The 22,080-nt window shown below is 42.4% G+C and overlaps 2 protein-coding genes across 6 annotated transcripts; both read left to right on the forward strand.

The window, feature by feature from the left end:
- The first annotated feature begins 1,235 nt into the window (after positions 1–1,235).
- Positions 1,236–5,943, forward strand: LOC136543082 (serine/arginine-rich splicing factor SR34A-like). 5 transcript variants are annotated; one of them, XR_010780792.1, is made up of 16 exons: positions 1,236–1,382; positions 1,550–1,650; positions 2,029–2,094; positions 2,216–2,290; positions 2,375–2,486; positions 2,569–2,615; positions 2,698–2,755; positions 3,784–3,833; positions 4,045–4,101; positions 4,185–4,270; positions 4,343–4,438; positions 4,769–4,815; positions 4,947–4,999; positions 5,084–5,455; positions 5,537–5,611; positions 5,694–5,943. XR_010780792.1 is itself a non-coding variant. In XM_066535641.1 (14 exons), the coding sequence occupies exons 2-14, from the start codon at positions 1,564–1,566 to the stop codon at positions 5,706–5,708; spliced, it is 858 nt and encodes a 285-aa protein (XP_066391738.1). In that variant the 5' UTR covers positions 1,236–1,382; positions 1,550–1,563; the 3' UTR covers positions 5,709–5,943. The 5 variants fall into 5 exon arrangements, 1 of the variants encoding a protein (XP_066391738.1); XR_010780791.1 differs by having other exon boundaries at positions 4,769–4,999; XR_010780789.1 differs by lacking the exon at positions 4,769–4,815 and having other exon boundaries at positions 4,888–4,999.
- Positions 5,944–9,075: 3,132 nt separating this feature from the next.
- On the forward strand, positions 9,076–16,186 carry LOC136543101 (protein LAZ1 homolog 1-like). Its single transcript, XM_066535656.1, is given in 9 exon segments — positions 9,076–9,185; positions 11,410–11,466; positions 12,247–12,355; positions 13,566–13,750; positions 13,844–13,932; positions 14,131–14,386; positions 15,068–15,282; positions 15,284–15,302; positions 15,391–16,186. Coding segments are annotated over 8 exon segments (1,224 nt in total). The 5' UTR covers positions 9,076–9,185; positions 11,410–11,421; the 3' UTR covers positions 15,697–16,186.
- The last annotated feature ends 5,894 nt before the right edge of the window (positions 16,187–22,080 follow it).

The raw sequence follows: 22,080 nt of genomic DNA on the forward strand, positions 1-22,080 counted from the left end.
GTTTCATCTGCATAAAAATTGGTTCAGTGCCCTCGTGCAGACTTCCTCGTTTACAAATTGTTACGTTTTTACTCATCAGTGGCCAAGGATACTTGAGAGTTGTTGGAGCCGAAACCCGAAAGTTTACAACTTCGCCGTCTCTTACTTTGATCCCACTCCAGTCTCACCGATACTTGATAGTCAGTGGTGCTGGTTATACGATGTATTTTGTGATGTGATGTTCTGCAGAGTATTTTGTGATGTCCGTTTATTATACATATGATGTTATTTTAGATGTCCACGTAGTATACATAGATCTATGAAGTATTATCTTGTAATATTCACTTAGCATGTGATGTTCTACGATATATTTTATCATGTTCATAGTATACATGGGTGATCTATGATGTATTTAAGGATCTCCACGCAATATAAATTTCTTTACGATGTATTTTCTTTATTTTTGTAACTTTTATTAAAAAAAGAAAAGTTGCAAAAATAAATTTTCACGATAACAAAAAGTCTTTAAAAAAAAGTTATGGAAATGAGTCTGTCTTCCCAACAACCATGTGTTTTATGTAGTTTCAACACATGAATTTTTTTACACTATAGAATTAAGATCCAACAGCCTCCATTCTTATTCTACCTCCAGCTTTCTTCTACTTCCAGACAATCACAAATTACAAGATCATAGATTCACAGATCACAAAAAAACAATTTTTTTCTATGAAAAAACAAATCACAAATCGTAAAGCAAGCCTGGAGCCGGACACACGAGGCGTCAGCCGTCTCCACACACGAACAGCCGAGCGATCGATCCGAGCGAACAGCCTGGAGCCCACACACGAACACACACGAACACGTACATGTGTTTTGGATCCGCTGCTAATCACACTCCCATACACGAACACGAACAGCCGAGCGATCGACACGCGCGAAGTGAAAAAAAGAGAGAGAAAAAATTCATGTGTTTTTTTTCTTTAAACCACGTGTGTGTTGTATAGTATTTCTGATCCGAGAAAGGTGACCGACCAGCGGTTGTTCACAGAATAGTAGCGTCGGTTTCTTACCTAGCCGGGCAAAGCAAGCAGTGGAAAGGCAACAGACCTCCAATATCGGCCAACCTGACGTTCCCACGGCCCATCTCCGTCTTACTGAATGTGGCCCGACACAGAAACGATCCCCAAAAATCCATAAGAGTGAAGAGGCGAGCGGGCTTGCCGTACCTGGCCCACAGTCATTGAGAATTCGGACCCAAACCGATGCGCTCCGGTCCCGGTCGTCTTTCTTTCGGGTCTTCCCCTTCGACTTCGAGTGGTCATAAACCATCCGTCTCGACCTCGCAGCCGCAACAGCGAAACCCTAGCCTCGACCTCTATCTCCCTCCGGCCCCAGCTGTTCAGGTAGGAATCTCCTTTCCTCATCGTTCCTCGGGTGGTTCGTGCCCCGCTGCCTTCTAGATTTGTTTTCTTGTGGGGTGTCGTATCGGGTTGCGTAGATGCGGATGCGGACGCGGACGCGTCGGGGGATGTTTTGCTGATTAATTCTTCCCTTCTTGCTTTGTTGGTAGGTCAGCGGTGAAGGATGAGCAGGCGCTGGAGCCGCACGATCTACGTCGGCAACCTCCCCGGCGACATCCGGGAGAGGGAGGTGGAGGATCTGTTCTACAAGGTGGGGAATTTTTTTAATTGTTTGATTCCTTGCTACCCTATTAATCATTAGCAAAGAGCGCAACCCGTCTTACCGTATTAGGCTGGGCTCACTTGCCGTGTGCTTCTTAGATTCAGTACCTCCGATGCTTATACTACTTTCCTAATGCAATAGGATGCGATGCACTGCCGTGCTCTTATGGCCTTGCCCATAAATCGTAGAAAACTGGTGGCTTGGATAACCTTGTGCTATCAGGGTCCACCAAGTTCCTCTGCTACATTCACTATGAACCTCAAGCTATGCTTGCGCTTGAGAATGTTGCTTATAGTTGTTGTTCATTTGAAAGGTTGCATGGTTTTATACTAATAATGTCCAATTTTATAAAACTTGTGAACGCAGTATGGTAGAATTGTTGACATCGACCTGAAGGTCCCCCCAAGGCCACCTGGTTATGCTTTTGTTGAGGTAAGATTCATCTGAATGTGTTGAATAACATGGTCATCTTTTCCCCTCAAAAGATTATCGTGTTTTGGTTGATGACTTTAGTCACGAACAGCAAATTTAAGGTACTTTGCTAATCTTGTAGTTTGAAGATCCTCGTGATGCTGAGGATGCAATTGCTGGGCGGGATGGATACAACTTTGATGGAAACCGTCTAAGAGTAAGCTAATCAGTGCTCTGATAAGCTACATGATTGCTCTCTTTCTCTTCAATCTGTTGATCCAATGCCTACTTCTGTGGTCAGGTGGAGGCTGCTCATGGTGGTAGAGGTAATACTTCCTCGTATGATCGTTCAAGTGGCTTTGGTGGTGGTGGTGGAGCACGTCGTGGTGTGTCGAGACACTCAGAGTATCGTGGTATGGTTTCTATTCATGTTGAACATCAGTGATTGCTCTTCTATTCTCTGTCTGCAACCTTTAACTTGAATCATGGCAACAGTTCTTGTCACTGGACTGCCTTCTTCTGCATCATGGCAGGATTTAAAGGTCTGAGGCAAAACTTTTTCCCTCGTGTTCTTCCATAAGACTGTATCGTTTGTCTCATTAACACCAAATATATTCTTCCCAGGATCATATGCGGAAGGCTGGTGATGTTTGTTTCTCTGAAGTGTCTCGCGAAGGTGGTGGTAAGTAGCATTTGGGTTAAAGCCGCTGCCTTTATTACAATTTGGAAATGTTCAACAGAAATATTTAGAAGCAGAGGTGCACAAATATTTTTGGGGTGCATTTTTTTTTCAAAAGCAATAAGGTTTGATCTTTCTGCCCCTTTGGTGTCATCGTCATGACAAAACTAATGGCACATATCCTGTTACATACTGGGGATCCATATATGGCTATACGAAGTGCCCTGTGTTCCATTTTATTTCTCTCTTAGTATTTTCATTTCCCAGAACAGGAAACTATTAGCTCTTGATATTTTTAAATATTGATTGATAAAATACTAATGTTTAGTTAAAGGTAATTTAGGAACAGTTGAAAAATGCTTGGGATTGCAAGAATGATACTGCCACAAGAAAGTTCAAGCTTGCTTGGGTACATAATAACCCAATGTACTACAGTAACAATTTTAACATGCTAGCACCACTTGAATGGATCAAATGTATTGGGACAATAACTAAAGCTCATAGCCATTATTGAAGTAATGTGCTTGCCACACTTAATGCCTATGATTCAAGCAGCTTGAGAACTGAATGCTTGAGGATATTGCGTTCGAAATTTGCAAATGAACTTATTTTGTTGGTGAAACTGTAAGCTGCCCACAATTTATAGGGACATTCATCACACATCCTATATTCTCAATCCCCATAAAAGACCATCGTTTCATCAATAATCTCTCCCCTTGATCTGGAATACGGACACGGCCATTTTGATGACTTCTTATCAAGTTTTAAAAAGAGCACCAACTTAGCCTTCCCATATCTGCTGTGTCCAAAAAAAGTACTCATCATTGCTGTTTATTCTAGGATTTGGGCGCATATAAATGCCACATAACATGATTACTAGCATCTCTTATTATTTATTGTGAAGGTTTATTTCATTCGGTTGCTTGGTTTTCAACCTTATTTTCTTCAAGGAATGTGATGTAAAGCTATCTATGTTCTTAACACTTCTTTTCTTTTTCAAGTTCTTATCATATATTTCTATTTTGTTACAGGCACCATAGGAATTGTGGACTACACAAATTATGATGATATGAAATATGCTGTAAGTCCATAATACATTCCCTTCTGTCTTAGGGTGAATCATTTCATTCTATAGTTTTTTTTTTCCATGTATCTACTTTTGACCTTCTACAATACCTGATCTTTGATTGCTTCCCTATCTGTCATTGTTAGTTCGATCTCTTCTACAATAGCCCTAAAAATGTGCTCTTAATGCTTTGAACTATGCTCTTGTCATTGACAACCCGTTGTAGATAAAGAAGCTGGATGATACTGAATTCAGGAACGCCTTTGGGCGAGCCTATATAAGGGTAAGCATCGCATCCTGTTACTGGTTTAGTCCTGGGGATCATTTATGTAGTTCGTTGTTAAGCATGAACCTTATTCTTTACAGGTGAAGGAATATGATGCCAAACGTGGTCGCTCCTACTCACGTAGCCGAAGCCCAAGTCGTAGCTACAGCAAAAGCAGGAGCCCGAGGTATGCTGCGGTACTGAGATGTCATGGGTAACCTTGTTGATAACTAATACTAACACGGAATATACTTTGCAGCAAATCACCCAGGACTCGCCGTTCAGCATCTAGATCCCGGTCGAGGTCTGTTTCTTCCCGTTCAAGGTCTGCATCAAAAGGACGTTCTCCATCTAGGTAACATACACTGTTCCAGATTTTGAGCTTTGAATCCTTATGTGTCAAGTTCTTTTCTACTGTTTTTTCCAAAGCACAATATATATGCATCAGTAGAATATCTGGCCAAATTACAAATATGCCTACTTCTGTATCGTAATTACCTGTTGCCTACTCTGGGCCTTTTTTTTTCCCAAAGATTGCTGCTGTTTTAGTCTAAAACAGTGGTTAACAATCTTTATTAAAGTATCATCTTTGTTCTGTAACCTTCATTGGCCTGAATATTTGGTATCTAATCATTCTCTAATAAGCAAATCAGTTAAGTTCAAGTTAACACAGTTACACTCCCAGGCATGTATCAATGATGATGGCTTGCTGTACAGTCTGATTGTTTTGAGGTTCCTTCTCAAGTGCTCAGAGTCTCAATGAACGATATGAACTGCTTAGTCTGTTCTGTTTTGTTTTTGAAGACTCAATAATCTCGCCCTTTTATCTGGGATTGTGCGGTCATCTGGGGATTGCGCATTAGGATATTGAGGATGGGATTTTCACGATTTGCTACAGTTCAGTTGGTTTTATAAGGTATGGTTATTAATTGAGAGCTTGTATGGAAAGCTAAAATCGTCCCATTATTTTACCTAATGTCCTGTAACTGACTGACATCAGAGCTTGGGCATAAGCGCATTGTTTGGAATACTGGACATAGGAGCGTTAAGGATTGGTGATCTGGATTATGGTGGTACAGTGACTAGGAATGTACTTGGAGTTCAATGCTTGGGGAATGAGTTTTCTTCCTACCTCGGGCACACTTCAGATGGTTGCTGTAGTTCATATATGCACTTTTGACATTATTATACAACAATGTTACACTTGCATGGAACTGAACGCTTCAATTTTCGTGAGCTTTTATTGCTTTCGTTCGACGCGGCGTCATGGCTTTTGGAACCAAGTTGTTAAAGCTGCATTTTGGATATTGAATCAGTTGTTTCTGGAACGTTTTGCAGATCACCAGCAAGATCCAAATCTCCTAATGCTTCTGTAAGTTCCCTTCATCATTTTGATAATATTTTTTTGTTATTTTTGTTGCTTAATTTTATATCTGCTAAAATGTCTATGTAGCCCGCAAATGGTGAAGCAGCAAGCTCCAAGAAGCAGAGTCCAAGCAGGAGCCCATCTGGCTCACGCTCTCCTGATGTAAAATGATTCTATTCTTATTTTCTGTACTTGTTAATAGCAAACACAGCTGAACTGACAACAATTCGATCAAAATTTGCAGGCGAAACCTGAATAAAATTGATATGCTGTCGAGGATTGCAGATGGAGTCCAGAGATCTTCTTTTCTGGACACTTGTCCTCCATATTGTTCTACTTCCGTCTTTGTCTTAGCAACAGTACCCGATTCGATGATATTAACTATCAGTGTCAACTTGTATCGATGGACCCCTGTGTTGTCACTGTTGTGTTGAATAGTGCGCTGAAGTGCCCATTTACTTTGCTTAATTTTATATTAGTGATTGTTGAATGCATGCTATGTGGATTTGTGCTATTGTTGACAAAATCATGTTGTTCTGGACCTCATGCATGTTTTCTTCATTTCCGTAATTTACTTGGCAGTTGCTGCAGATTATGCTTAATTTTGCACCGTGTGAAACATAGGCTCGTTGCAAGTTCTGTAATCTTTAGCTTTATTTGACTAGTGAAATAATGCTGCCCTGTCAGTATAGTTAAACAGCATATACTTGCACTTTGGGACTGTTTCACTCATTCAAGTTACTCCCTCCCTCCATTCCAAATTGTTTGAGGTTTTGACTTTTCTAGATGCATAATTTTTTTTCTATGTATTTAGATATACTATCACTAGATACATAGGAAAAAAACAATGTGTCTAGAAAAGTCAAAATGTCTTATAATTTGAAACGGAGGGAGTACTTGCTAGTCCGATTTGCAGTTTGCCTAGACTTTGGCAGTCGGATCAAAATGAGGTTTGCCTAGACTTCGGGAGTCGGATCAAAATGAGGTAGTTCAAACTTGCTGCCATTGATGATGGGGCTAGGTCTTGTTTGGTTTGTGCCTTCTTTAGAGCTAAACACTATGACTAAAAGCCATTTAGTCATCTAGTCACTAAATTGTGACTAGAAGGGACTAAACACAACTTTGGACAGAGGATACCCCTCATTTATTGATGGCGCCAAATCTTTAGGGGTAGCAGTTAGCATTAAATAGGGGTATTTTGGTCATCCTAAACATGTTAGTATCTTTTAGTCAACCAAACCAAACACCATATGAATAAAGTTTAGTCCCTAATTTAGATAACTAAAGTTTAGGAGGTCCAATTCTAAAAAAAAAAAAGTTTAGGAGGTCCAAACCAAACGAGGCTTCGGTGACCAAGGGCGTGATTTGTAGCTGGTATCTACCCGGCAAAGCATCAGTTGGAACCTGCGTGTGTACCGAGCCTGCCCGGTGTTGTGCAGCGTGAGATTGTGCGGACTGAGAGAGGAGACGTGCATACAGACTGCCTAACCAATCACCATCCTTTCTTGTCCTTTTTTTTAATCTCCATCCTTCCTTGTCCTGGCTACAAGCAGATGGTAGCCAAACAAACTCGTGTAGATGTACTGATCCCGGCCAACAAGAGCCTGGTGCGAGCCAGCCTACGATGCGCAAGGAACCAGTCACGCCCGAAATGTTATTCACGGCAACGAAGCTGCAGCGGTTGTCTGACAGCAACTGATACTCTAATGCCACGTTGTTTTTCTAGTTATATGGAAATTGTATCCTTTAACTTAAGTCCCCTTTGGCACGGCTCATCCAAAACAGCTTCACCGGTGAAGCCAAAGCCGGTGAAGCCAGAAAAACTGACTTTTCCCGGCTTGTAGTTTATTTTAACCTCGGCTTACAAAACGGCTTCACGCTACAGTGCCTCGATTTGCGTAAAATAGATGAAGCCGAAGCCGACATAAGCCGTGCCAAAGAGGCCCTTACACTGATCTTAAGTCCCGCAGCCATGTTAGTACATCAGAAGGCCAGTGTCATAAACAGACACAAGCAACGTTGTTGTTTTCTATGCTACTCATTTCGTTCCAAAATAAGTGTTGTTATGATTTTTGTGCCGATCAAATTTTATTAAGTTTGACCGAGTATATAAAAAATATTAGCAATATTTGTATCTCCAAATAAGTTTATGATGCTAATTATGTACTATAAATATTATATTTTCTTGTATATATTTGGATAAAGTTAAAAACATTTGACTCGTCGGGAAGCGAGAACGACACTTTATTTTGGGACGGTGGGAGTACTTCTATGATGCAGTATTTACCAGTACACTAGCAACATTAATTAATTATTAGGGCATGTATGTACTCAGTCTTAAACTCTTAATAGACTTTAACATCCCGATAGAGAAAAAAACATAGAATCTCATAACATCATCCAAACAAAGCTAGATCATAGAAGATTCCAACACACATATATTCGAAGAATATCAAAATCTAATGAAACACGGCTGATAGGAGATACTTTACTGATATAAGAATCACCGTACAACCCAAGGTTCTTATTAATTGAATTGAGAGAATTACTTTCAAGACCTAAAAAAAATTCTTTTGAACTAACATATTTGGTCCGAAATCCAACTTTAGTTTCTTATTTGGCCATTCCGTTAGATTTGGCCACTAGCGGTGTTCAGTGGGGCACGAATTGACGCTCTTACCCCTGGGCAAGACAGACAAAGATTAGTTTTGTTATATTTCATTTTGAGGATTATTTAGACTATTTTACATAGCTTGTGCAATTATGATGTCCTCGACGATGCAAAATTAGTCTAAATAATCCTAAAAATGAAATATACCAAATTAAACTCTGTATACTCTTTACCTATCTCACCTTGAGGTAAAAGCGTCATTTTGTGTCGCACCTAAGGTGGTGTTTGGTTGTCCCTTTTAAATTTTAGTCGCTGTCACATCAAATGTTTAGACACATGGATGGAGTATTAAATATAGACTAATTACGAAATTAATTACATAGTTTATGACTAATTTGCGAGATGAATCTTTTAAGCCTAATTAGTCCATGATTTGACAATGTGGTGTTACAGTAAAAATGTGATAATGACGGGTTAATTAGGCTTAAAAAACTCATCTCGTGAAGTACCGACGGATTATGTAATTTATTTTTTTATTAGTATCCGAACACTCCATGCAACATCCTCCCAACGTACCTCCTAAATTTTAGTCACAGGATCCAAACACCACCTAACACCGTGAGTAACCAAACCTAACAGTAGTGCTAAATAAGAATCAAAGTTGGATTGAGCCAAATAGGTAGGTTCAAAATTAACCGAGAAAGGAAGTGGAACTTTTTTAGGAATAAGAAAGTAACTATCTGAATTTTGCTAAAAAAAAAGTAATTATCTGAATCGAATTTGCTTCGGACAAGACAAGAACGAACTCGGGCCGCAACGCACGCCTTGGATAGAGATCCCTGGGCCCACCCGCAGAGTGCAGTGTTGCCCTTCTCCTTTCGGTTGCCCTGCACTGCACCGCACGCCATCGTTACCAAGAGGAAAGCGGCAAGCGTGGAATGTCTTCTGCCGTCCCGTTCCGCCGAACACGCCGCCAGGTCTCCTTCCGCCAGAGCACGCCACCTCGGACCCCCCCTTCCTGCTCACGTGCCCGGCGACTCGGCACCTCCGCCCCCCGCCCTCCTCCACCGACCATCTGCCCCCACCCCTCCTCGAACGGCGTCGAGTGGGGATTCATCAGGACTGGTTGGTGAGCCCTTGACTCGCTCGGATCGTTCTAATTTGTTCTGATTTTTTTTCTCTCTCGTTTGCTTCCGCGAGCACTCGACTCCGATTCTTCCGTCCTAGGGGTTACTCCAATGCATGCAGTTAGTAGTTGTGGAGTTCTGGGGTACTAACCTGATCCTTCGACGGTTGTGCAAACTTGGAAACGACCGTTAGATGCCCATCCAATGGATGGGTTGAGGGGCTTAAGCAAAAAAAAAAAAAAAAAAAAAAAAAAAAATCCGGCGGGTGGGAGGCTTAAGCGTAAAAAAATCTCTTAACTCTCACCCCCATCGATTGGATCAACATCTGATTGGTAGTTTTCAATGCGTAGATTCGGTTCGTCTTCTTTGCACAAGATCGTTCTGAGTGTTCGAGTTCACGGATTAGGGCGCCATTACCCTGAACTAGATAAACTTTGTTGTTGGTTTAACTGAACCCCCATGCCCCACGGTGATGCTGCAGCTACTAGTTTGTGTTGATTTCATGGCATTCTATATTTGGCAACATGGTGTTTACTATGAGTATTATGTTGAGGAAGCCTCAGTAGTTACAATTGGTTTTATCCCCACTAAGGCCTTGTTTGGATGCACATATATCCATCTCAATCCATGAGTGTTAGAGCGTATTGGGGGTGGAAGTGCTGGAGCGTATTGGGGGTGGAACTTAGTTTAATTACCACCCCAATCCACTCCAACACGTAGATTCAGTTGAATACATGTGCATTCAAACAAGTAAGGATAGGTATTCAACTTTTACCATGCAATCTGCATGTAGAGCAGTGGGCAGTGCCGCAGTGGCTGTAGTTTTCTTAGATAATGGAACTAAAATTCCCAACCTTCACATCATGAGATGTTTTTTCCGTTTCTTATCACAATATCTGCACTTGCAGCGAGAGCAAACAAATAGTTCATATAGAGCAAAATGCTGACTAAAAGAGATCCATAGCCTTAGTTGTTTGGTGTGTTTATAAGGTTGCTTTTTGCCCCTGTGCCTGGAACTCCTTTCCTGATTGTAGGTTCTGTTTTTTACTCTTGGTATAACTGGAACATGAGATCCTTCAACAGTCACTCATAAACCCCGTTGTGAATGTTACCATTAATTTGCCTAGCTACAGTAGAATACTGTGTCGCTGTTCACTGATGATTTGCTTGTGCCATCTTCTATAGTACATAAATGCAATTTTTTTGCTAGTTTTTCTGTAGACATTTATCCAGGAACATTGATAAAATCTTTCAGCCAGAAGGATTTATTGATTAGCTCAGCTGTTGCATCGTTGTACCCGTCAAAGAATCCAACTCCTGGTTATACTGAAAAAGAGCAAACTCGTATACTTCATTCTTGCATTTTTTTTGCTGGAGAATAGAATGCACACCTACTAACCCCTAGTTGCTTGAAGAATAAACCGTAGTCATTAAAATACGTTAACATATTAGGGAACATGCAGTTATTTGCTGACCTCATAGTGAGTTGCCATAGAAATATAGCATTTCCAACAATTTGTTGGCCGTGTAGGTTTCAAATCCTATAGGACTACAATATAATAGGACAGACTATCTCGTCTGGAAGAATTGTTCAATCTTATATGCAGTTGCTTACCAAAGATTCTAGTATGCTGCGTTCTTTGTTGTTACACTTTAGAATTTTTTAAAGAAATCTGCTTTTCTATATAGGGAAGGACCAGCATGCTCTACAGAGAAGTGTTGCAGAGCATTAAAAGCAGTTTGGGAAGACTACAGAAATACCAAAAAAGATTGCCCCTTAGCTTCTGAATCCTTCTGAATCCTCTAGCCTTTAAAAGAACAAAGCCAGGAGTAGCTAAAGACGACAATCCCAACACTTCGTCATTATCTTTACTGACAGTATGGCACTGAAAAATGTGATCCGTTTCATTTTGGTGCTGGCCCATGTGAGCAGTTGTCTGGCTCGATCAGGGAACATGTTCTCTCCTGGCTTCGTTTCAGCATCAAAGCCATTACCAAGCTGGCCAATTTTGAGTGCAGGAACATCTGTAACTGTGGCTCTTGTTCTGTCGTTGTTTCTAACCTTTGAGCATCTGTGTGCATACCATCAACCTGAGATACTTTGCTTTCATACCTTGGTTTTGATTTATTAATATTGTCCTAATAAAGATTTTATATGTGTGCAAGATGTTCGACTATTTGCCCTGTTCTTCTGATTCAGTTAATCACTATGCATATTTCAGGAGCAAAAATTCATGATTGGTCTGATTCTGATGGTTCCAGTATATGCTGTTCAATCAGTAAGTAGATACAGCTACTTTTGCTTTCTATCCCAGCATTTCTGCCAATAAGTTGCCATCACTTCCTAAATTAGTTTAATCTTCATATCATAATTATGATACTTGGAGAGAATCTGAATGCTGAATATATTCGGATGGTACAAAAATACAATCTTCTTGTTATTTGTCTTTGTCTTACTTATGTAATTTTTTACAAAGTTCTCTGTTCTCCTTGTTGTTTATTGATAGTCATACTATTATGTTATTTGGTCCACCCCTCTTTAGTTTTGTATATAGTGATATAAGATGAGATCACATTAACCTTTACACACATGTTCAGCAACTGCAACCCACTCTTTAAAAATATGCTGTCTTTGATACATTTTATAATATTTGTATTTGCTTATTGTAACTTGTTTTGGCTTTCACCAACTTGAACTTATTTTATGGTATTCGTCTGTTCAAGAATAGGCGATTGGACCATATATGTCACTAATAAGCAACTTCGACTGAGCTTCTGGAGTAATGCATATGTACAAAGTTACAGACTCTTGAGATATTGTACACTTAAAGTTGTTTTCATAGCAAACTTATAATGGTACTATTTTCATAACATGCAGCTAAAAATTTTCTTTATATATCAGCGGTCAAAGTTGAAGTTTGTCTGCTAAAATTTTTAGACATCATATATTTCTGAGTAGAGGGAGTAAATTCTGAAACAACCTTGATTTTGTTTCTTCAGTGTTGGCAGCATTCTTATTTACTGTTGGAAATATATAATGTTTCTTGTGTTTTTTGCAGTTCTTTTCATTACTGGATTCGAATGTCGCATTCATCTGTGAACTGATGCGTGACTGTTACGAGGCATTTGCCATGTATTGTTTTGAGAGATATTTGATAGCATGCTTAGGTGAGTATTTGAGTATCTGTTGGAATTCTGCACAAGTGAAATATCTTCAGTTAACCAATAGTTGGAAGTAAGGCACACCAATACTTCCATTCTCAGCAGCAGAATAAAGAGGAATTTTGCTCTTAGGCAGAAGGTTCTTATTTGTGTTCTCATCTGTGGTAACGACCAGGAGCAGCAGCTGGTCTGGCGTGCTGTACAGTTGTGGTGTGTGCCCAACTGTCCATAGGCAGAGCTTAATGTAGATCAAGGGTCCCTACTATAGAAAGTTCATCAGGAAATACTCCCTCCATTACAAATTATAAGACGTTTTGGCTTTTCTAGATGCATTTGCCTTTCCTATGTATCTAGAGATATTGTATATCTAAGTGTGTAGCAAAAGCTATGTATCCAGAAAAGCCAAAACGTCTTATAATTTGGAATGGAGGGAGTACTAGTTTTCATCACTTGAGTAATACAAAAAAAAAAAAACTAATATAGGTATATGTATCTGAGTTTGGTCCCCTTAATCTTTTTCAAGCTCTGCCATTAGTGATGATGTAGAGTCCCATTACATGCTGATAGCATGTGATGTTTCATTTTTACTGGCAGTCACCCTTCAATACGATGCAATTTCAGATTTTGCTTTGGTTACTCCATTTCTTAAATATTATGGTCCTGTTCATGTTGAATACTTGCTCTTAATACTTAGGGCACACCACTAAGTTGTCCTGATGCAAGATAAGCCTTTTCACTTCAAAAAATTGACTGGTCAGGTTCATGTTATTTTCTTTCTTATAAAAATAAAATAGCTGATTGTTCTGCACCTGCTATATTGTTTCCCGCTATGTGCTACCAAACCACTTCAACTTGACCCTTGCATTATCTGCTACATAAAACATTGTGGTGTCTTGTCCATCACTTGGTTAATGTCACAACTTACAAAATATATGTGATCATAAAAGAAATATAACTGTATCAAAGTATTCATGTGGAATGATATCCTTTACGTTCTTCACTATTCAAATTTACAGAAATAAAAATTTGATCATAAATAAGTATGAGAACTTGGTGAAACTCCTAAGTCTATTCCCTGTTTTAGTTTGATCATGCATGGGCCTGCATAGTTTGAATGATGGTTGGCTCAAATCTTGTTTTCTAACTTATGTATTTATATTTTAGCTTCCTTTTTTCCTTTCTCATGTTTATATGACCAATTTTTTTGTCATTTAAGGTGGGGAGGAAAGTACCATTAGGTTTATGGAGGGTCGGCTCCAAATCAGTGAGAGCTCACCTCTGCTAGATATTGATTATGATTATGGCATTGTGAAGCATCCTTTCAAATTGAGCTGCTTTATGAGAAATTGGTACCTTGGTCCCGACTTCTACCATGCTGTGAAGATTGGTATTGTGCAATATGTATGTATGCATGAGGGGTCACATTTCTCTAATTTGCTTAATCCTGTTTAATCTGTTCTTATTGATTGTGGTTTCCAGTTTCCTACTTTCTAGATGATCCTCAAACCTATCTGTGCTGTCTTGGCAATTTTCTTTGAACTTCTTGGAATCTATGGAGAAGGAAAGTTTGGGTGGAAATACGGGTACGAGTATGAATCAATTCCATTGCTTGTGCGCTATTGTTCTTTTGAATACTTTATTTTTGGAATTATAAGTATACTTCTGTCAAGAACAGTCTAACACCTAGTCAAATACTTGCTTAAACTTTTCAAAATTTGTATTCAAATGACTGAAAGGTTTCAAGTTCTGCATCCTCATGAATTTTGTCGATTCATTTGCAGGTATCCATATTTGGCAGTTGTCCTAAATTTCAGCCAGACGTGGGCATTATATTGTCTTATACAGTTTTATACTGCTACCAAGGAGAAGCTGGAACCTATAAAGCCCCTGTCCAAGTTTCTTACTTTCAAATCTATTGTATTTTTGACCTGGTGGCAGGGTGTTGCTGTTGCATTTCTTTTCTCAACTGGGCTTTTTAATGGACATTTGGCACAAAGGTTTCAAACACGTATCCAGGATTACATTATATGCCTTCAGGTGTGTTTTATCTGACTTTTTTTGTCCACTGTCATGGTTTAGCTTTTGCCCAATTTTGGTTGGTTCACTTTTCCATAGCAATCCGCCGCTTTAGTCCACTCAGCCATCTGAGTCTACGCTAGTCTCTTGCTTTTTGCACTATTAAGTGATTAAAAAATTGATTCAGCTAGCTCTAAGCTAGACCATTAGAGACGCCCTTAGGAAGTTATATCTATCCATTAGTTAATTATATGAAAAATCTAGATCAGTGCTAATACTCGTGTACCTGTTTCTTGCCTGGAAAGATAAATACTATATACTTGTGCTAAGTATTATCTTGAATTGTCTTATGTTATTCTATTTAGTCTGTTATCCTGATATTAGCTGTACTGTGTCGCTGTTAAAATTTTGGTGTGCCTCCATATCAATGAATATTTGCTGTAAATTAATTTACACTACTTCCCTTTATGCTCTGTGCAAACATTGTGAAGATAATGGCTGCGAAAACCTGCTAATTTCATGTGTCAATATTGTTGGGTTGTTTTCCCCATGAATTTCTTGTCTCAAGTAGATCTTGTCACGATAATACTTTTTTTTGGCATGCGTACATCCATTCTGTTCATCGTGTTGATGATTACTATTGATACTCGTATCCTGGCGTGTTTAAGTTCATTCCTGTAACACAAATCTCTTGAATGACAGATGGGGGTTGCGGCAGTGGTCCATTTAAAAGTGTTTCCAGCTAAACCTTACAGCCGTGGGGAAAGAAGTGTTCGCAATGTTGCTGTCATGTCTGATTATGCATCACTGGGAGCTCCAGATCCTGAAGAAATCGGAGGAGGGATTGACAGCTTAACAGTCTTGCAAACTCCTGCCACTAAAGACAGGCGGTTGAGTTTTTCTCAGAGTGTTCGTGATGTTGGGCAGCGGTGAAATCGTATGCTTCTGACACACAAGTTGCTTCATCCTGACATATTCAACCCATCCTAACTATTGACTCGTTTGTTTATGTTGCAACTTTTCAGATGGTTGATGACATCAAATATACAGTTTCCCATGTCGTGGAGCCTATGGTGCGGAGTTTTACAAAGATAAATAAGACAATTCATCAAATCTCAGAAAACGTCAAGCAGCTCGAGAAGCAAAAGAGGAAGGCAAAGGATGACAGTCATCTTATTCCCCTAGAACCATGGTCAGAGGAATTTTCAGAAGCTCATGATCATGTTGTGGGCGGTAGCGTCAGTGATAGCGGATTAGCTAAGACAAGGTACAACAGGATGTCATATAGGCCCAGGAGGTCATTCGAGTCCAGATTGCGCAGATGGTTCTAGCGGCAAGTCGGTGCTGGTGGGTTAATTGATTTTGATTTTTGATCAAAAGAGGGGGTTAACCTTTTAACTCCGGTGGTCTATACATTATACATCAGAGGACATAGCGAGGACAAAATGATAGAAATTCTGACATTTAGTAGTTGGCACGAGGTGGAGGCAGTAGCTGCTTCCTGTTGTTTATAGCTGACCCGGGGCTCTTTCCCATTCTGGAGGCAGTAGCTACATGAGTTTTTGATGTTAGCATCCTTGTTTAGAACATAACTTTTAGGACCGGCAAATACGGGTGTAACCCGTTGCTTCCCAGAGTTAGTAGAAAGTACCATGCATTAAACTGAGAGACTTTTAGAACTTACCTTTTAGGACTGGCAAATACGGATGTAACCCGTTTCTTCCCAGCGTTCGTAGAAAGGAACATGCATTAAACTGAGAGATTTATAATACGTGTTAAACATGGTTTAAATTGAAATAAAGAAATCAAATACTCCAGTTGGTTAAATGCTTACATTCTCGTGTATGGGAGCACGACGATATTTACGGTATGGTTAATTTGGTGCCTCATTTACGACAAGTTTGGCGTGTCTGCTTTCTTTTTTTAGAAATCCAACGGATCCAGTCCGTTAAGACTTAAGAAGCCTTAAGCTATCTAACTAAATATTGGGATCATTGCACATATTTGCAAAATTGTGCCTATGGTATGTACGCGTTTGAAGCTCTCATAGGCTGCTGGCTTTCTTGCGGTTATCTAAGAGCGTCTTCAATAGATTACTAATTAAAAAAAACTGCCATTTAGGAGATTTAAGGTGTATTTAGTAGCGATCTGGATTCTTCTAGCAATGTTTTAGATTTAGATTCTCTAGAAACATTTCTCTGCAACTAAAATCAGGAGAAACCAGGTTTTTGGATGTTTTTTAGACTAAGTACGAAAACGAGAATCGGTTTAAGTGATTCTTCCTAAAACGTTTTTCTCTTTGTGACGTTTGATAGCAATTCTAATATTCCTACTAATAATCCAAAACGTTTCTCTCTCTTAAACGCACCCTTAAAGTGCTCTAACAGATCACTTATCACCAACAACTAATTTTTTTTTGAGTAATCTCTAAATCACACACCCTCTCTCCCACAAGTGAGGGGATGGAAGCATCTCCCCTGTCCGTCTGTTGGTGCTTGAGCCATGAAATGTCACGTGCACAGTGAGGTGGGCGCGGACAAGGCCACAAGGAAAGTGTTTTTTATTGATTTTTAATGGTATTTATACGATATAGGATTAGTTTTCCTATTAGCTTTCCCCTCTTTTGTTCAATATTTTTTTTTCGATTTTATCTTTCTTTTTTATCTCAAAAGAAGTATTGATTTGGTTGTAAATGATAAGCATATTTGACTAAAGAAAAAGTCATATAAAATAGTTTTTTATCTTTAATTTATCATCTCAGTGACACTTTAAATATAAATCTATTTATCTTCGGAAATACTCAGACGCGGGCATCGCTTGCGTCGGTTTGGACGCGGTTTCCACTCCGCCTCGCCTGTCTTTGTCTCTCCGCTCCGTCTCGCCCTCCCATCTCCGTTCGCTGGCAGCACCGCCTAATCTAATGTCTCCTAGGAGTATTTGTCTTCCATTAGGCACTAAGTATTCAAGAGATGACACTAAACTACGCAGTTCTGTCGAGCACACCCTAAGGGAGAACTCGAAAAATCTACATTTTTCCATTAGGATAATAAATAAGAGAATAAAGCTTAGAACATTTTGAAGTCATTTCTTACATCACTTTATTACAGTAGTAGAATATTACCTCAATTGATTATAACAACGGAATATAACAATGTTATCAGAGTTACAGAGGAAACAAAGATTAATTTAATAATATGGTGAAGTATTAACATAGTGGATATTTATATACAAGAGCTCCTAGCAGATTTTACATCTTTTCTTATAAAAACCTTTAGTGAGGGTTATAAATAAACACTACGGTCGTATCGTGAAAGGAATCTTCTCTGAGCCCACCAGGAGGTTTCCACACACAAGTGTAACACCCTCGATGTTACACTGTAAATCATTTGCTAAAACATGTCATGGGTATCATGTCTATGTGTTAATGTATGTAATAAAGAGTGTAGATTAATTTCCGCAACTCAAAACAATCGACGGAAGTACAAAACAAAAGTTAATTCTATAGTCATGTTATATCACTTAGGGTTTAAAACCAATTTTTATTAAGCAAAAATGCTATAGAACATGTATGTGATACTTGAATAAAGTTTGAAGTACAAACTTTACAGATGACGATGAAATACCTACGGTCGAAAAAGGATATCACTAGCTAACATTTCTAATAGCTTGGAAATCGAATTTGAAGCAAATCCAGCACAAGACAGTTAATTTCTTAAGCCTGAAAATAGTTTGGCAAAGCTATGTGTTGGGTTCATTAACCCGGGGTCTCTCGGGGACCGACTTCCACGCCAAGGCTCGGCCCAGAAGAATGGCCTTTTCTTCTTCTGGACCGGCCCAAGAGTCGAAACTCAACAGACCGGAGCACTCGCTTCAGGCCTAGGCCGTCTTCGGCCCATGTCTCTGACCGGAGCGCTAGCTCAGGCTCAGGCCGGCTCCAAACGGCCTCTCCGGTCGGAGCGCTAGCCGCCTCCGCACGGCCTCCACTCGGAAAGCCTGATCCGAGGACCGCCTCCGACTCTGACTCTGTGTCTCCGACCGGGATTCATAGAAAACCCTGCTCATCGCTATTCTCCGACTGGCGCGCCAGAACCGACTGGGGACCATCCGACCGGGGACGCCCGCTCGGAAAGAACCAGAAGGCATGCGGAGAAAGGCAAGGCATGGCTCATAAGTCAACACCACTGTACCAGGGACCATACCCTGTACGAAGCAGTGCTCTGCGGCCACCCTGACACAAAGTATTGTAGGGGCCGCTAGAAACTCCCATATGGTAAGCCCCCTCCGCGTGTCTCTGGACACCGATTGCGATATGGGCTCCAGAATTTGCCATATCGGGTGAACATAGCACAGCTCCTCACATGCCACCAGGCATCCAGAAGTATCTATAGGTACCGGCGTCATCCTTCCTGAAGAAGATAGCTCGACCTCCCGTGCACATCCGACATCCTACAACGACATCAACAGTATTGGGGGGCTTCAACCATTATCCAGTTTTCATCACCGTAGGCAGCAAGACTTAGAAATATCTATACTCTCTCCCTCTCACCTGTAAAGAGCCATCTCCTTCATCTATAAAAGGGGATGCGCTCCCTCCCTCGAAGGAGAGATCGACTTCTTGAAGCTCAGACTCACTAGAATGACATCAACCCCTTACAACCGCAGGACCACCAAGTTCCGACCGTGACCCTTCTGGTCGGAGCCGACCGAACCTCTTGTACACCCCCTCCTTTCTCCCTCTCGTTTGTACCCCCACTACAGACTTTGAGCACTTGGGCTCAGGAATAAAGTCGTCGACCGACGCCGATTGGACATAGGGCACGTTGCCTGAACCAGTATAAATCCTGTATCATTGAGTGCTAGGCCACCTCCGATCATAATATACAACAAAACTACAAATATTTACTAGTTGGTCACTTTCTGCACTGGCAGTTGGCGCCGTTCGTGGGGAAGACGTTGTACGTTCAACACCTTTTGGTCATCGGATGGCCTATTTTTCCGCCACTCCCGCCATGGCGGGCTCGGGCGCTACGATTCGCTGGAGTCCCCCGCACTCTCGCCCGCCGAGATGCGGGTTCCACCCATCTTTGAGCCATTCCAGGTCTTCCGCTTCAGGAGCCTAGACTTCATCGTCGACTGGCTCGACGTACTCCACCTCCGCGAGGAGGCTCGTGACCCGGCACCTATCGGAGGGACATCCTCCATCAACTCCGAGACGCGCGACTTCGACGACGCGGCATCTGCACTTCATTCCGAGCAAACTCTCTGCTCAAACCCCACTGTAAGTAATATGCGTGCTACTCACTCTTTATTTGCTATCTCTCACCAGTCACCCGAAGGAAATGTACCGCCCACGCCACAAACACCATACGATCGGTTCCCCTATGGCCTTGCGTCCTCCGCGGATGCCTACGCTCGGGGGCTCCGAAGGATGCTGGCACCGTCCCCCTCACGTCCGAGTTCGTGGGAGTAGTGGGCTTCATTCTTGCCATTCCTCACAAACTTCCAGATGATGATGGCGAGAGCGACGGTTCAAGCATCGGTGACGTGGCACCCCGCCACTGTCCGTCCCGGGAGGGCGCTATGGCGGACGCTCCACGACAACCGCCGGTGGTTGTAGAGTCTGTGCAGACTCACACCCCTCCGAACCCATGTGCGGGAGCCCTCGCATCTGCGCAAGCACACGATGAGGAATTACGACAACGACGGCACAATCAGTCGTCGTCTGCACCGGCGCCATTGGTGCAGCACGTTGCGCCCCACGCGTCTGGCCTGGCGGGTGGCGCCCGGGGTCACGCTCGTCAGGTTCAGCACGACATCGTGAGCGAAGGGAACGATGTCCCACAATTCGCCTGGGCCGGCCAGAATATCACTGCTGCAGCAATGCTTCTCCACGGTGTTCCCGAGCCCATCGACCCTCAGGAGCAGACAGTCTACCGAAACCTCCGGGTTCTAGTAGAGGCCGCTGCCGTCCAACAGGTGGAAAGCTCCGCATCGTGACTTTGACCCTCGCCCTCTCTCCCCACTAGGGGGACGGGGACGCGCCATCCGAATCAATCTGTTCGCTCGCCGCCACAGCCGGCAGGCTCGACTCAGGGAGTGGCAGCCGCGCCACAGTCCAACTAGGCGCCTGCTCCACACCGACCGCACCAAGATGCTTGTAGCGTCGATAGCGACCGTCGTCGAGCCCGACATAGTAACAACGTCCGCCATACGGTAGCAGGCGACACAGACCCTGGCCAAATCATCGAGGGAAGCGGAGAAACACGCCGTAGGTGCGATCGCCAGCCAGATGATCGGAGCCCCAGCCCTGAGGGCCTAGGGCCATGGGCCTTCAGCCGGCGCATCCGGAGAGCGCCGTTTCCGCAGCATTTCTAGCCTCCCACCAACATCACCAAATACATCGGGGAGACAAACCCAGGCATTTGGCTTGAAGACTTCCGGCTCGCCTGTCGAGTTGGAGGAGTGGATGATGACTTTCTCATCATCCAATATCTTCCCATTTGTGTAGGGGAGCATGTTCGGGCATGGCTCGAATTCCTTCCACACGACAGTATCCGCGACTGGACAGACCTCAAGAGGGTCTTCATCGGGAATTTCCAGGGGACGTACGTCCGCCCGAGAAACTCCTGGGACCTCAAGAGCTACCAGCAAGAGCCCAGCGAATCCCTACGGATTACATCCGCAGGTTTTCCCAACGTTGTAACTCCCTTCCTGATGTCGTCGACGTAGACGTCATCAGCGCTTTCCTCTCCGGGATAAACTGCGAGTCCCTGATCCACAAGCTTGGCTGCCTAAAACCCTGCACCACCCGTGATCTACTTGATGTCGCCACCAACCACGCCTCTGGTGAGGAGGCAGTCGAAGCAGTCTTCAGCGGAGGTCGGGACAATGGCAAGCCCAAGCGCGTGGATCCAGACGAAGGCCCCTCCACTCAGAGGGGCAAAAAGAACAGGGAGGATCGACGCCGAACGGATGACACCGTGTTGATCACCGCAGCCGATCGCGCAACTAGGCAGCCCCAACGAGGACTGCCTGACCACTTCAACAAGCTCATGGATGGTCCATGCCCCAACCACAACTATCCCATCAACCATCGCTACAAGGACTGCCAGCTCCTCAGGCGCCTGCTGAGATAGGCCGGCAGGCCAAGGGAAGAAAAAGGCGAGGAGGCAGCGACCGAAGAAGGGGGCGCAACGGACAAGGATCCAGACGACTGGAGCATGAAGGGATCCGACCGGAAGCCTACCAACTGAAGGACAACGACGACGACGCTCTCTCCGATGACCTTGGAACGGCTATGTCTTTTCTTCTTTTCCTAAGTTTCAGTCTTACCTTACTTAGCGAACGCTCCTACAAGAGCACCCCGACCCGAACACTGTTTGGCTCGGAGCGCTCGGGGGCTCCACCAGGGGGCTCTACTACCCCTTTGTTATTTTTTACCTTAAGTACTCTTTTGCTTTTGTATAAAGAAACTCCTTCCTACCTAAGTAAAAGGGTAGTTCGTTCCTTTGTTTTACCTTACGTAACTTTGCTTTAGAACATTTCGACTGATCGCACCCCGCCTTTTCCTACGGCTACGACCGACCGAGCCTTGTGGGCCACGCCCTGAGCTTGTAAAGTTGCAGCCCACGGAACAAACGGGCAGGTATGAGATAGAAAGAAATTTTAAACAAAATTATGCTAAGGGAGAACTAAGGAACGCAAGGGAACAAGCT

The sequence above is a fragment of the Miscanthus floridulus genome, chromosome 1 (assembly GCF_019320115.1).
Source record: "Miscanthus floridulus cultivar M001 chromosome 1, ASM1932011v1, whole genome shotgun sequence".
In the NCBI taxonomy this organism is placed as follows: domain Eukaryota; kingdom Viridiplantae; phylum Streptophyta; class Magnoliopsida; order Poales; family Poaceae; genus Miscanthus; species Miscanthus floridulus.